This window comes from Patiria miniata, unplaced genomic scaffold, assembly GCF_015706575.1.
Source record: "Patiria miniata isolate m_02_andy unplaced genomic scaffold, ASM1570657v1 HiC_scaffold_7, whole genome shotgun sequence".
NCBI classification, from domain to species: domain Eukaryota; kingdom Metazoa; phylum Echinodermata; class Asteroidea; order Valvatida; family Asterinidae; genus Patiria; species Patiria miniata.
This window is the reverse complement of record NW_024037074.1, coordinates 45,582,473-45,598,170: the sequence shown is the minus strand read 5'-3', so window position 1 is coordinate 45,598,170 and position 15,698 is coordinate 45,582,473. Positions and strand designations below refer to the sequence as shown.

The window sequence follows — 15,698 nt, the reverse complement described above, 5'->3', positions numbered from 1 at the left end:
TCATTCGTCCACGCCTTCTCGAAAATACTAATTTCCTTTCCAATTTGCTCATATTAATATGAAATATGATACTGCATGTTGTCTCGATAAGATCGTAACAGTTTGATTTCGCTGCTGCGAATTGACTCTGTTTTTACCCCAGACACCGCATACAAAAACAAACGCTAATGTGTAACGCATATCTAGGCACCAGACTGTTCCTCATTTGCATACGTGTGCAAAAATCTTGCACATGCAAATGATCCAATACCAGGGTGAGAGAGCAGGTAGTGGTGGGCGCGTACTGCTCTACACCCTGGGGACGAGGTTGCCGGTGGGTAGATTCACGGATTCACGAAGGTGTCGTTGCCGTCAAGAAAACTTGTGATTGCCTCAGTTTGTTGGGGTTCAGAGCACTGGTAATTAATCCCCAGTTTTCGCAACCCATGGTCAATGGAACCTCTATACTTTTCGGTGCCAGCTTCCAACTCCTCCATTTTAACTTTGGGCGATAGGAAATCCGAAGCGATTGAGAATATTTTGTGAAGACGCCGCGATAATCAGGCGTTGTGTGTACATGTACATGTACAGTGTGGGTGTACGTGTGTGTGTGTCGTCGCGTCGTGCAAGCCAAAACGCATCGGCTAAGAGATGCCTGTTGAATATTCATATTTTCTTGATTCTTAACCAATCAGACTGCTCCGTCCAATTTTGGTAGCAAGTCTCATTGCCTGTGCACAAACTGACAACGAGTTATTCAAGTCTGTAATGCAGTACACGCATGGGATCGCACACGCATGGGGTCGAAAATGTACGTAGCGTCCCGGCTACTAGGACAGCATATGCGGTATGTCGTACCCCCGGCACAGAGCTTGGCAGTCGCGCGCGGCGGACGCGATTAAAACCACTCATTACAGACTTGATTTCAAGTCTAGGGTTTGACCAGCGCCCCCGTCGATTGACGGTACCGCGCGCCCCCACCACACTATTTGATTTGAAGAGGCCAAGCCTGTGTCCGCGGAAAAAACCCACCGTGTATACACTTCAGCCACTGCCCCCCCCCCCCCCTCATTACAATGAGCTTGCTACCCCTGCACTCTGACGGTATCAGACCGACGTCTTCCCATCATGCCTGTACGAGTATCGGGGAAAGACGTACGTCTTAACTCAACTTCCTAGAAAAATTATCAACTGAGAAACGCGGACTCTAAACCCGGATGGTCACTTTAAGCTTCGGTATAAATTTCATGATTGTTGCACCCCCGGACAACTCGCGAATGGAACATCTTCCCACCACTGGCCACCAGACGTTAGGGCTCAACCTAACATCAAATCTTTCAAAGAGAAACTGAATCAAATAAACATGGATGAGCTGGTCTAAAAAGCTCGTTACAAAATATAATCACCTCCGCCACACTGACCTATGCGTTATAACCACAGAAGCAGAAGCACCACTCAGGAAAACCAAACGCGGAAGAACGTCGTACCGGCTGTATTTCCTGTAAGGTCATATAGAGGAGTTTTTTTTAGCAACTTTAAATTTAATCATCCAACGTATACGTGCACTGCGTGCACTGCAACACGGAAATAAAATGGAGTTTTGATGACGGCTATAAAAGCCTGTTGAGTGTTGTGCTGAAGGTCATCATGATTTATTAATTGGTATCTGATACGCCTAAAATGACACGGGATTCTCCCATTAATAGTATTCATTAGGAGTAAGACCAGAGGATCATCAGTCGCGGGCAATAATGGGTAAGTGCATGATTATGCTAACACTACAGCGAAGTTCAACCACAGCCTTAGCTACCAGAGGCGACAAGCATGGCGGGAAAAGGAAGGGCGGGGTCAGGGCCGGCTAAAACTGGAAGCGAAACCCGAACCTACAAGCGGAGCGTTTATTATTTACCTGTGGGTGAACATTTCTGTCTGTGAAATGAATAAATAAGCAGTTGACAAAATTTAAAACAGGGGGAAAAGACAAGATGTACAGCCTAAAAATATTCTAGAAAGAAAAACAAACTGGCAATAAAAAAGTAGTTAACAAGAGGGGGCTGCCGGCTGCGCACCCCCCCCCACCCTGGTTCCGCTGTACTACAAATACGCACATAAGGCTAAGATATGTGCGTGCTGGTTGATGTATAGGCCAACATGACTTATGGGTATGTTAGCAGAACTACTTTGTGGATGGAATCTTATTCCAAAATGCTCATACAGCTAGGCGTACACTGGTCGACTGTACGTAGGCTTTAACAGCCAGGTCACCATACAGCCACAGTATACAGCCAAAATTAAACCCATGAATGTGGTGGATCCAGCTTTTGCCATTTTTTTTTTGGGGGGGGGGGTGGTTATATTCCTCTTATAAACGGCAAAACGAAAATTTAAAGTAGAGCTAAATGGGACACAAACGGGTTTGATTCAGCTTGTTCAAAATTTCAAATTGAGAGGTCACGTCAAAGTGACCCCACAGCCTATATTAATGTAATGTGAGTGATGGCGGAATTGTCTGAAAGCAAATTAATTTGTGACGTCACATGTACGGCAGAGCAAATATTGGTGCTGCGAGTTGACAAAAGTGGAGCACATTTCAAATCTGGTGAATTTTCTCAGCGAATGAGGGTGCTGTCATGACGTCATATTATTGGTACGTGTAGCAACCCTTCAAGAAATCCCGTTTGTTGATTAGACGCAGTGGTCAAATTATTACTTCAATCAAATTAACATTAAAGACAGTCAAACTGCATTTTGGGTTTTTTTGGCTTAGCAGTGTGTAAATTTACATTGATAACCACATTCTCATCTGTTAACAGCGCCCTCTCTCGTTCACGAATAATGCCTCTTTCTAAAAAAAAACCACCCCAAAACAGCTAGCCTAATCGTGGAGTTTCACGCTTTTGCATTTATTACAACAAGATCCTTCCAAGGAGCCCCTGGATGACTTCACTTTGTCGGCTTTGGCCGACAAGCTTGGCAAGGACTGGCTAAAGCTGGCCAGACGCCTGGGCCTGACCGCGGCCAGAATAGACGTCATCAAGGCTGACAATCCTCTTAACACCGTCAACCAGATCATGGAGATGCTTGTTACGTGGCGGAGGACGCTAGGGCAAGACGACGACTCCTTTGGCATCCTTGCTGAGGGCCTGAAGAAAGTTGGCCGCACCGACCTGGCTGAGGAATTACTGGTCAATCAGAGTGAGTCTATACAAAAAAAAATCATTCAGAACTAATTTAGAACTCCCCGAACCTTTATCTTCAATTGCTTCCTCTTTTATTGATTTTGTTCAACAGAAGCAAACAGTCCAAGCGCCTTTGAAATAAGGGCCCTCCGCGCTGAGCTGGCTGAGCATTATCTAAATACAACCTGCAAAGTACCAACGCATCCCGTGTTTCCGGCTTGGGTAAGAGATATGAGCGGAATTTATGTTGATATGAACCTTATTGAAGAAAATGATCCACCCTGCGGGCAGCCTTCAACATCAGCAAGCGCTTCGAAGGAGCGTACCATGGAGAGGTGTGAAAAGATAGATCAGAAAAAGAAGGTTCGCCTGGGATCTCACGAGGATCTGGTGGGGCTAGACGGTGCTGGAAAGTACAGGGTATTGTTGAAGGGTAGGCCTGGTTCTGGGAAGACGACGGTCATCAAAAAGATCACATACGATTGGTCAAGTCTTGAAGAATCAGGAGACGAGTCATCTCAGTTAGAAGCTGAGGCAGCAAAGTCAGATAACAACCAAGAGTCTAAGTCTCGGTCAGCATTCTCCAAATTCACTTTGTTGTTTCCTCTCAAAGTCAACCAAATGACTCATGACAAGAGCATCGTGGATAGCATCAGTCGGCAAATTCTTGCTCGGGATACTAAGGTGTCAAAAGTTGGTCTGAAGAACTTCATCGAGACTCGACAAGAGGAGATTCTCTTTCTCTTGGACGGTCTTGACGAGATACCGGCGAGTGTTTTTGAGGAGGGGGACAACGTCTTGAAAGATTTGCTGACGGGTAGGATACTGAGGCGTTGCTGTGTCATTGTCACGAGTAGACATCACAGGGCTCACCAGCTCCTCAAAAGCTATCCTCATTTTGCCAAAGTTGAAACCACAGGTTTTGGATCCAGGGAGAGAGACAGCTATGTGAAGAAGTACTTTGCCAGTGCACAAGACCAAACGCAGCTCATAACCGAGATGGAATCCTCGGCTACTCTCCGCCATCTAGCCGCGATTCCCCTGCTGCTTCTCATGATGTGTCTTGTATTTGCGTCCCAGTCCACGCTGCCAAAGAGATTGACTAAGCTCTACGAGAATGTCATCCAAACTCTTCTCATGCACCAAGCCGCCAAACATGGTGCTCCTTCAAAGCAAAATCAGAGGAGCCAAGTACCACATCAGCTCATGAACAGACTAGGACAAGTAGCACTCGAGGGATTACTACGCAGCGGCGGAGAGAAACTTGTTTTCTCCGAATATGAATTCTCCCAGGAGGATATTGCTGAGGGATGCGACATTGGTCTGTTGGTTCAGGACATTGTGCCTGATGGTTTAGAGGTTGAGTCAAAAGTCACATTCCTGCACAAAAGTTTTCAAGAGCTCTGTGCAGCCTCCTACTTGGCGGAGCTAGCCAAGACCAGCAAGAAACAGTTCAAGAAATACCTCGCAAGCGTCACCGTCGACACAGTAGGTAACATGGAGTACCTTCTCCGATTTTGCTGCGGGAAAAGCACGAGAGCGGCAAAGCTGGTCCTCCACCATGTGAAGAAACTTCAGAAACGAAGCTTATATTTTGAGAGAGGTCAGTCTCAGCGCCTCAGGCTGATACTTGCATTTGAAGCAAAGTCCAAGCATTTGAAGAGCTTCCTTTCAGATGTGACATCGTTTCCTCTCCTCAAAGGTGAGCATCTCCTAGCGGCCAACTGCTTCCTCCAAAACGTTGGATGCCTGTCTCAAGTGAGAAAGTTGAGTGTTGCATGCGAGTCTTCAACAGAAATGGGTCTCGTGATGAGTATGCTCAGCCACACACCGCATGTTCAGGATTTGATTTGCCACAGGGGTGCGAAGGATACCACTCCAGAAGAGGCATCCGTAAAGATCCCTCGTCTGAGACAGCTGACGACAGTGTACTTCTTTGACAGCCCTGCCGTCCAGGCGTCCGGTCATAGTAGTTCGTTGGTGCCTCGATTTTTAGCAAAGCAGGCTAATATGACGCACGTTCACCTACTAGGTGTAGACATGCACGGTTGGGTCGGTGCCCTACAACCTCACGTTCGGACAGTCAAGTCCCTGTGTTTGTCCAATGCTGGGCTTCTTACAGCGGACACCAGTGGGTTATTTGATATGCTGACAGCAGCTAGCAGCATGAAGGTGCTCAATTTGTCCGGCAATAGTCTGAACGGCTCGTTGCACGCATTGGTGTGTTTTGTCTCATCCCTAGAAAGGTTAGATTTGTCTAATTGTGACATCCAGGAAGACGACGCTGAGTCCCTCGCCAACGTCCTCTCGGCAGCGACAAGCCTCAAACGGCTAAGCCTCAGCTACAACAACATGCACGGCCGAGTTGACCTCCTAGTCCCTGTGGTTCCCCACCTGGACACGTTGCATCTTGATTACTGTGGCTTGCAGGAAAGTGACGCCCACAGTTTGTCGCTGTTACTGCCTAGTGCAGAGAACCTGAGGAAACTCCATCTTCTGTATAACAGCTTCGACAACATCGAGAACATCAAGTGCATGATTTGCATGAAGGTCCTCACTAACACATACCTCGTCCTCAGCTATGACGTGTTCGGCTGGACGTATGACCTATAGACCAGATAATTGATGTTGTTACAGTAACCAGTACTGTTAAGATATTTGGATCAAGTTGAAGAGGGTCTATCACTTAGCTTGCGGCACTTCACAGTTGGCAACACAAACAACAACGCAAATTCATTGTTCTCTCAATAAAATCAAAACACGGAAAACAAAGAAAACAAACCCGTGACATTCAGAAAGCGAAAGGAAAATTGTGGCCCACCGTACTGCCTAAGCTTTTGAATCTCACAAAATTGATTTGATGCACATGAAGTCGAACATCTTCTCAATCTGGCATTGCACACGACCGTAATTTATGACAACTCCTTTGCGCAGATTTTGGGTGCCCTTTTACCCATGTGCAGGTCTCGTTTCTTTTATCAAAAGACTTATGCATCATTGCCTTTGTGCCCTCAAGTCTGTAAATACATATGTGGCCTACTTTCTCCTTCATGTGATCCACAGCGAGTCGCACTGTAGGCCTTTTCTTCATTTTAAAAGTTTTGGGGCAAATGTTAACCAGTATGAATTTAAATGTGTTAGTCATTTAATAGTCTGACAAAAAGGAAGGAGATATTTGTCCTCGTGTATGAATAATAGTGGGTGTTTATAAAGCGCACATATCCACCAGTATATTGGTCCTCAAGGCGCTACATCATTATTACCCCTGATCATTGGGCCCATGAAACATTCCAAATACCATCTCAGCTCCCTGGGGAGTATACAGCTAGATGCAGTCTGTTAGGCGCAAGGAAGCTTATTCAATCACAATAACTATCTCTGCCCTCACAGGTACCCATTTACTCCTGGGTGGGGAGAAGCAATGAGTGACAAAGTGCCTTGCTCAAGGGCGCACGCACCATGACCCCGGCTGGACTCGAACCCACAACCTGCAGCATTACCCGCAGACCACGAATCCAATGCCCTTGTCCACACAGCATTCCACTCAGCACTCCACTATAAACTCATTTTGTTACGTCGAGAAATGATGTTCACATTCCAAAATGGGGGTGCATTCCAATTTCGCCTCAAACGTCTCAACACTCAATGGCTGAGGCGTATCTCCCAGTTTTGCCTTAAGTTTAAACACGAAAGGGTCATTTTCTAATAATTACAATTAAAGAACGAACGTTTCAGAGAAAAAAAAATAATAGACAAGGTATTGCAAATGTAAACTGTGATCTGCTTTTCATTAACCGATAGTTTATCTTTGCACAATATTGGTTTTTGAACCAAAGACTCGTAAATCTTCATTACCGGATATAATTTTAGAAGTATATGCACATAGTTTTGTAGTTTTGGAGCTGCCTGACTCCAAGAAATCCAATAAGGATGGCGGACACACATGGAAGCGGGGCAATGTACGTAAATGCTCGCGCTACACAATAAAATATTAACCTCAATATTTTCTGCTAAAGTCCAAACACCTTTGTTGAAACAGCGTCACATTGTTGTGTCGATATGAACAGTCCGTTGCATCATCAGAGCAATCGTAGGATCATTTAGGACCGGAGACAAATGGGAACTGTCAAAATTCTATTAAATTCGCGGTCGTTTGTCGGGCTTTTCTCATCCTGTTCAGCAATTCCAGAGTGGATTTTAGCCATGCATGCCATTTATGTTCCACGAAGGCCTACTGTATTATGGGACGTCTGTACATACAGTCGTCCAATGCGAGGTTTCATAATGCAAATGAAGCCTTAACGTATTGTAGACGTACTGGTTCTTTCTTGTTGTGCTATTCTCTTGGAGGAAACAGAAGCGAAAGAATTAAATTGGGAAATCAATTCCGGAAGTTTCAATCTCGTTGGCGAGAACAGAAACAATTAAACTGCCTAATTCGGACAAACCCATCAAGCGAGACAAGTGCTTGTTTGATTCACTCATATCGGATATTCATTTTTGTTTCCAATTTGGCAGTTTTGCCGGATGTGCAATCTTTATGTCATGTCGAACTCGACCGACAAGGATTTAGGGTCATCTGTTAATACGTCTGACGAGGAAACACACATAGCCTACCTATATTATTACGAAAGACAAATCATCGCATCTTTGTGCATCATTTCCGCCGTGGCAGGGGCTGTCGGGAACTGTTTGGTCATTCTGGCTATGTTCAAGTCGAAGAAGCTTCGTACGGTGACCAACGTCTTTGTGACGAACCTGAGTGTAAGCGACTTGCTCTCAAGCATATTCCTGCCTTGGGAGGCAGTTGCCTTGTTAGGCGAAGGGGCCTGGCCGTCGCCAAGAACTGAGTGGATATGTGTGACCAGCACTGCAGTCCTTTGTCTCAGCTACGGTAGCAGTTTTAACAACCTGACCCTCATAGCCCTGAATCGGTGGATCGGTATAACTAAATCGAAAGCCACTACACGTCGCATCTACACCCGCCGGAACATCGCCTTCATGTTAGTCTTTTCCTGGGCCTTCCCCCTGAGCCTCGTCCTGATACCCCTGGTGTCCGATTTCGGTGAACTTGGATACGAACCTCTGTACAGTGTCTGTGGCTTCGTGAGGTCAAACTCGTACTCGGTGGCTTACTGTTTCGTTTTCAGCATGTGTTTTTCCCCGATTCAGTTCCTGATTCTCTTGTTGTGTTACACGTCGGTTTTCCGGTACGTGCGCAAGAAGTCCCGGACCATGGCTCGGCTGGAGATCCATAGTGTTTCCGGCGCGGTCTGCACTCCGGAGCGGGTGTTTCGTAGGAGGCTCTGGAAGAGGCAGATTGCCGTCACCAAGAATCTCGTCTACATTGTATCGGCATTCGTCATCTGCCAACTCCCATTCGTCATTGCCATCAGCCGACAGTCACTCGCGTGGGGCATCCGTATGACCATGTACGGTGCCGCTATACTCTTCTTCAACAGCTCCGTCAACCCTGTTATATACGCAGTTTCCCACCCTGACTTCAAGGAAACTTTCAACCACATGTTTCGGCGCAAATAGTCATTCTCCAACAGACCAAGATCGACTAGACTTGGTGCATTCACCTCATATACTCCTTTCTATTGTCACCACCAAGTTTGACTGTTACCAGTATTTTTTAAGGCTATAAGTTCACGAATGTGCCACTAGCTAGCATCCTCTTTAACCACGCTTCAACTTACTGTAGATATAAATGCACCTTCTTCGTAGTTTTGATAGAGAAGGGTCGCAATTTTAACATTTTATCTCGCCTTGCACTAGTCAATCCATTCCTGACAACACAACATTGTGTCTGCACATGTCCTCCCGTCATCCAAGAGAAACATTTCTCAATCGTCTCTTCTTCTGTTGCCTTCTTATACCCCAGCTAGTGCACGTGGCAACAGTTCCAACACCAGACTTTTGGCGACTGTATATGTATTTGAACTGCAAGAAGAATTGTTTTGGGTCGCCTCACGTAAAACACAGGCCAACATTTTGTTTTAAATAATAATTGTATTTTGAAGAAATGATAGCTTTCAGGATTAATTGATGGATGAGATGAATGGTGCAAATACGAATTACATTTAAAGTTGGCAACTGCCCCGTGACGGATTATATCAACAACAACAACAAAAAAGGCTAGCGCAATGCCTTCGCCATTGAAATAAAGCTTCGTGATAAAATTGACAGCGTGCCCGGATTGGTTTACAGGGTGGTTCAACATAAAGAAAATCCACTGTTGACAGCAATTTTCACTAAAACTCCAATCACACATTTACGCTTTCGAGCTACGGATCTCCTCGGTTAGAAATTCGCGATAAACCGTGGGAGTACCGTATGCATCCTCAGTACCTCCGTCGTTATCCTTCATCTTCCTTGGGTATTCGAGGAGGGGCTACGGAAGTTTTAAACTGCTCAAAACTTCCGTGGTAAAACGTCATGAAAGTAAATCCGTAGTGCGACCGTGAGACATCCGTATGACAAACGTGTTTATAAGTAGTGCTATTCGTGGCTATTCGTACATATTCTTGGAGATTCGTAGCTCATTCGTAGATTTGCTGGGGTTCTGCTAAGGCTTATGCTTAAAGGCAAGTACTTCAACGACTACTAATCTAAAGTTAAAAATATTTTGTTTTTAATAGGTGAAAACTGCTGTCAAAAGTGGATTTTTAAAAATTATGAACCGCCCTGTATTGTCAGTCATCTGGAGACAAGGCATGTAGGTCTGTGCTGTCAATTATCTGTGCCCACAACAGACAGCTTAGCTCAGACATGCTGTCTACCTAGCATTTTTTTGTATTTTTTTATGGTACTAATAAGGCATAAGTGGTTGTCAAATTGAGGGGCAGGGTTTGGTTTGAATGTTTTATGTTACTTTTCAATTCGTGCCCCGTGCACTTAAAAAACATTGATTTTTTGCCTTCTAATGGATTTTTAATTTGTTTTGTTTTATTTTATTTGAAGGCGTTGTTTTCGATTTTGGGCGCCTACTGCTCTCTGAAAAGGGCTGTCACAGTGGCGTAGCACGGTCATTTTTTTTTGGGGGGGGTGTTAAACATTTCTTGAAAGGGGCACTTGCATATCCGTGGTAAAATGTAGACAGGTTTTTTTTCCTCGGACACTTGGCCTCCGTAAAATCAAAAAGTGTGGGGGGGGGGGGGGCTGTTCAAAACAGATGCTTATGAACACAAACGGACAATGGGCCTATTTGGTGTTTTTCAGGGCAATACATGCGTGAATTAAAAATGAAAAAAAAAAGCCACCGGAACGGCCGATGGCACAAAAAAGGGCAAAACTTCTTTTTAAAAAAGGCACTTGTTCAGAAAAGAAATGGCACTTCTTAAAAAAGGCCACTCTTTACAAATCATTGGGGGAAGGGGGGTAACCGTTAATTCTCACTTTAATTCTATTTACGCTCATTTTTCCCCGCAAATAATTTGTAATTTATTAAGTCACCTAGTGCAGCTACAGGTTTCCCAGGAAACCCAGCAATGCCGTGGCTTTTACCTTTTTTTCTTCTGTGTGTGTGTCAAGTCAATCTCTCTAATATTCATCATCTTGTGCATTATACATCCGCATCGTGCATGGTAATGCATCGTATGAACGTTGATAGAAATATGAATTATTTGCATGACATTTTATTTCTCCGCATGTAAACTGCCCACTCAATATTGATGTTGATTTGCATGCAAAATACTCATAGTAGATGACAAATGCGAGTGTGTATGCGATGTCATTGTATTTTAGGGCCCATTTTGAAAACGCCCACTCGAAATTGAAGTGCTATAAACAGAAGCCGCTGACAAACCTAAAATGTATTGTTGAAAAAGCCAATTTTAATTTTATTTTTTTATTTCAAGAAGAACAAAATAAAGGTCCTAGGCTTAAACGGGATACAAAGATGGGCTTTCAAGGATTGCATTAAAATAAAATACATTACATGCTGTTTAAGAATACTGCATGACACTGCGACATACGCGCTTCGATCTGTTTATCCATCTTTAAAACATTATTTTCCTTCCATTTTTGCTTCAACTAAATCTGAAGGAGGCTGTTTCTCCAACAAAACACACAGGAACTATTAGCATTTTCTGTTATGTTCGTAATTTGAGAATCCAATTAATGATGCACTGATGGTAATGCGTCATCCATCCTCCGCTGCAGACATCGTCTGATTCATTTAACACCGTAGCATCTCATGCATGACATGTTGCCCGGATAATATAAAAAAAAAACAAGTCTGATCTGGGATGTTGTTACCTTGCATTTTGCAAATGTTCGCGGCCTTTATCGCGGGTCTAGTCTTACAAAGTTTTCCCACGGGAGATTCACCACGAAGACGAGACATTTTTCGTAACCCAGGGATTATGAGATATTTGTATCACTATGACGTATAGGGTGGGGGGGGGGGGCGCACTCGCACTTTCGCGCCGAAAGATTGACCTGGTTTATTTTCTTCGGACATTTGGCCTCCGTAAAATCCGTAAAAGGGGGGGGGGGGTTGTACCCATCTCCCACGGTGCTCTTCGCAACTGAACATTATTATGCTTACTGGATTTTCACGGTGCGTTGTAGTGGTTTTGGAGCTCATGGGTTTTCTATTTTATTGGGTTCATGTCATTCTAACAAAGGCTTTTATATATACACTGAAAAATTTACATATTTACTGAAAAAAATTCTTTAAAAATTAGGTCCACCCCGCCCCCCTCTGTATCCGCCACTAATCACGCGCATATTTGTCATCATTAATATGAACAGACGTAAAATACATATGGAATTGTTTGGCGAGACATACTTCAGCAATTACATGGAACACTGCTTTTGGGGTCATATTAAATATTTTGGATCGAATTTGCTTCCGATGGCGTTCCAAGGACAGCTATAAAATTACGTTTAGTAAAACGTGTATAATCAATAATTTCAGTATAAATTTCAGTAATTCTATTTTTGTTTAGATGTGTTGAAGAACGTGCTCTATTTTACATACACTTTATCTGTGTTTACAATTTTGATTGCTGTTTTAGAATTAAAAAAATCATGAATTTGGGTCACTTTCTTTTTGACTCACCTATAAAGGCCTAAAATTTATACCTGCTTATCTGCATAGGCTTAATAATTATGATTTTTGTTTTGAGGATTTTGTGCTGCTTAAATTTTTGTTATATGTGAGCTTGCCAAATCTTCCGAATAGAAAGCATTCACATGCATTACGTCCATCCCTTGACACCCTCAATGCACTTCGATGTACGCTTATTACTTTGGCTAGACTTTATAGGCTGATACTCAGCCTATAAACATGTCATCGTTACGCGGTCGCCATTTTTACGCGGTATGGCTTTAGATAAATGAATGGGTTTCGCTAACTCGTGTTGACAATTTTATCCGATGCTTTTACGGTAACAAATGGAGCATTAAGGGAATGAGACTGTACTGTGTCGTGACGATGCCGTGTTTGTTAAATGGTGCCTGGTTATTTTCATCAAGGTATTGCGCAGGTAACATCCTGCTTGCGTGGTAAACATGAGCATTTCATAAAGTGTTTCACCGTACCTCCCAACGGCCAATTCACGTGACACCTGGCGCTAATGTATTTAATTCAATTTCGTGCACAAAAGAGAAAAAAATAAGTTAAATTTGATAATTTAGTCCGCCCCCGGCTATTGTCAGCAGTCAACGAGGTCCGTGGCCAATGGCAAGAGGACGTGTATGGCATAGCAAAGCATCACCATTGTTCGCTGAGCTTTACTGGGAGTCGGTACCGACATAACTGTCATCGGTAGATAACAAATAGTTAAGTCATAATATGTTGACAGAGAATTAATATACGCGTTTGAACATACAACCGATATCTACAGTTTTCACAACGAAAGCTGTCTTTGCAGTGAGACAACGACGCAGCGATCACTCCATCGGCTTGGTTTCATTTTAAGACACTTTCTAATATTGAACACGGCCGAGGATGGCCTTCAATCAGGGTAATTCGCGCTTAAGTGTTGGACCTGAGCGATGACTCTGATAGTCCGTGTTCTGTAAATTAGCACAGTGCAGTCGCTGGAAGTATGGAGAAAGCAACAGCTCTTAATGGAACCCTTTGGCCCTCGCTGAGCACGCAAGAACCATTCCGATTATACAGAACCTATGGTGAAAGGCAAATGTTTGCTGCCTTGTATATAATGGTATCCATCATTGGAGTAGCCGGTAACACGTTCGTCATTGCAGCAGTCGTGTTATCGAGGCGACTGCGCACGGTCACCAATGTGTTCGTGGTAAGCCTCAGTACGAGTGACTTGATATCCTGCTTCTTTTTGCCGTGGGAGGCAGTTGCCGTGTTGGGCGAAAATGGCTGGCCTCTACCACAAGCTCCTTGGATTTGCGTGACAGCCAGTGCCGTTCTTCACGTCAGTTACGGCTGCAGCATCAACAGTTTGGCCCTGATAGCTGTCAACAGGTGGGTGGGCATCACTAAATCAGGCTCAACGTCCCGCCGCATCTACACCCGCCGAAACATCGCCTTTATGGTGGCTCTCTCGTGGGCGTTGCCCCTTGGCATCATCTCTGTGCCTCTCTTGACCGATTACGGGGAGCACGGCTACGAGCCCTTGTACAGCGCCTGTGGCTGGGTTAAGGCCAACCCGTACACAACCCCATTGGCCGTGACTTTCTGCATCTGCTTCTTTCCCATACAGCTCTGTATCATCATGTGCTGCTACATCTCGATTTTCCGCTACGTGCTCAAGACGTCTCGACGGATGCTTTCGTACGACACCCAGACCGTCTCTGGAGAGGTGAGCGGTGCGGCTCGCGCCAAACGGATGAATATGTGGAAACGGAAGATTGCTGTTACCAAGAACCTCGCCTACATTGTCCTCGCCTATGTCATCTGCCAGAGTCCGTACTTTCTTGCCGTGACGCAGCAAAAGTATGAATGGGGCATACGCCTGACCATGTACTCTATAGCCATCTTGTACTGCAACCTGTTGGTGAACCCTGCCATTTACGCAACCTCGCATCCTTACTTCAAGGAAGCATTTACCTTCATGGTTCGTTGTAAGGACATTCCGGAGGGTCGCGTGCACTCGCAGAGGACTTTCAGCACATCGACATCCACGCGTTAACATCGTTTAACAATAAACCAATGAACGCGCCTGAAGTCCCCAGTCATAAGATGCCAGGCTGTTGTAGAGTGGAGTGCCGTGGCCTCGTGGTCTGGGGCATTGAATGAGTTGTCTGCGGGTAATTCTGCAGGCTGTAGTTTGAGTCCAGCCTGGGGACATGGTGCGTGTGCCCTTGGGCAAGGTACTTTGTCACTCATTGTTTCTCTCCACCCAGGAGTTAATATTATGTGAGAGCACAGACGGTATCTCCCTAATGTCCCGACTCCTATTTAGGGACAACATTTTAACATTAACAACATGCTAGATTGATTGCATGGGGTCTAAAACATAAATACACCAATATTCGTGAGGGTAGGATAAGGGGGAAATGGTTAAGGGTCATTAAAGTTGGCAAAAAACTGTGCACAACCCTATGGGATGTCTCCACAAGGTACCGTTTCCCGTAATTAGTATTATTATAAATGATTTCTGGTTCTTAAAGGTTTCTTAATGTGTACACATAATCACATAATCAAACACTAGAGTAAACATTTCAGGTTCAAACGTAATCAGAAATACGTATGTATACCAGAAAAGAAAAAGTTGCGGACACTTTTTCATATCCTCAGTGTATCTCCTACTTCTTTAAAGGTGAAAACTAAGACGATAAAGAATGAAGACCACTCTGGTTTCGGATCCAAATCCTTAATTTCACTCGAAATCGTCTAGTCTTTTATTCATTCGGATAATTCGCATGAATTTTAACTTGAATGCTGTGACTTTTCACCCTCTCAGAGAATACTTTAATATCACGGACGTACAGAAACCGTTTCCGCTTGTTTTGGGCGGTATACGATATTTCCAAGTTCCGTTCCCGAACATCTTCAAGACTAGGCATGTTCTTTATAAAGGTCCATTCTTACTTTGGGCGGGGTTGAAATAGCTTAGCCACAGTATCGAAGTTGTTTTTTGTTTTCAACTGCAATGTAAAAAGTAACAAGGCCACCATTTTAGAAATTCAAAATGTTATCGTAGATAAGGCCTTATGAACCAGAGCGATACAAATAATAACTGTTTGTCACTTCGATAAAAAAAATAGTTTGCGTGGAAAAAAAAAATTGCCTTTGGCTGGAAGTTGAGGAAAAGAGAATCAGTGTAGAAAACAAAGGGTGTTTTTTTCTTGCTGGCACAACTGTGGATTACAAATAACAAAATTTACAACTCGTGTCTTTGCACATTGTTACATTGAAGTTATATCATGTGAAATTATCTGTTTAGTGTTTTCATTGATTTGTGTATATGAATAGCATTTGACATAGTAGAAGTGTCGTATTGAAAAGCGGCATTATGTTTAATCTTTTTCGCTGCACGCTGTAAATGCCTATTGCTGTATGTGCGAATTTACTTTTCATGTTTGAACAAAAATGCCGACGCATTCATACAA

General features: G+C 44.0%; 3 protein-coding genes across 3 annotated transcripts; all 3 read left to right on the top strand.

The window, feature by feature from the left end:
- Positions 1-1,541: 1,541 nt before the first annotated feature.
- On the top strand, positions 1,542-6,389 carry LOC119744295 (NACHT, LRR and PYD domains-containing protein 3-like). Its single transcript, XM_038220164.1, has 3 exons — positions 1,542-1,734; positions 2,896-3,174; positions 3,271-6,389. Exons 1-3 carry the CDS (start codon positions 1,731-1,733, stop codon positions 5,769-5,771), a joined length of 2,784 nt encoding a protein of 927 aa, XP_038076092.1. The 5' UTR covers positions 1,542-1,730; the 3' UTR covers positions 5,772-6,389.
- Positions 6,390-6,660: 271 nt separating this feature from the next.
- On the top strand, positions 6,661-9,139 carry LOC119718745 (melatonin receptor type 1B-B-like). Its single transcript, XM_038188147.1, has one exon. The coding sequence runs from the start codon at positions 7,686-7,688 to the stop codon at positions 8,697-8,699; it is 1,014 nt and encodes a 337-aa protein (XP_038044075.1). The 5' UTR covers positions 6,661-7,685; the 3' UTR covers positions 8,700-9,139.
- Positions 9,140-11,677: 2,538 nt separating this feature from the next.
- On the top strand, positions 11,678-14,418 carry LOC119718744 (alpha-1D adrenergic receptor-like). The gene has a single exon (XM_038188146.1). The coding sequence runs from the start codon at positions 13,220-13,222 to the stop codon at positions 14,273-14,275; it is 1,056 nt and encodes a 351-aa protein (XP_038044074.1). The 5' UTR covers positions 11,678-13,219; the 3' UTR covers positions 14,276-14,418.
- Positions 14,419-15,698: the final 1,280 nt, after the last annotated feature.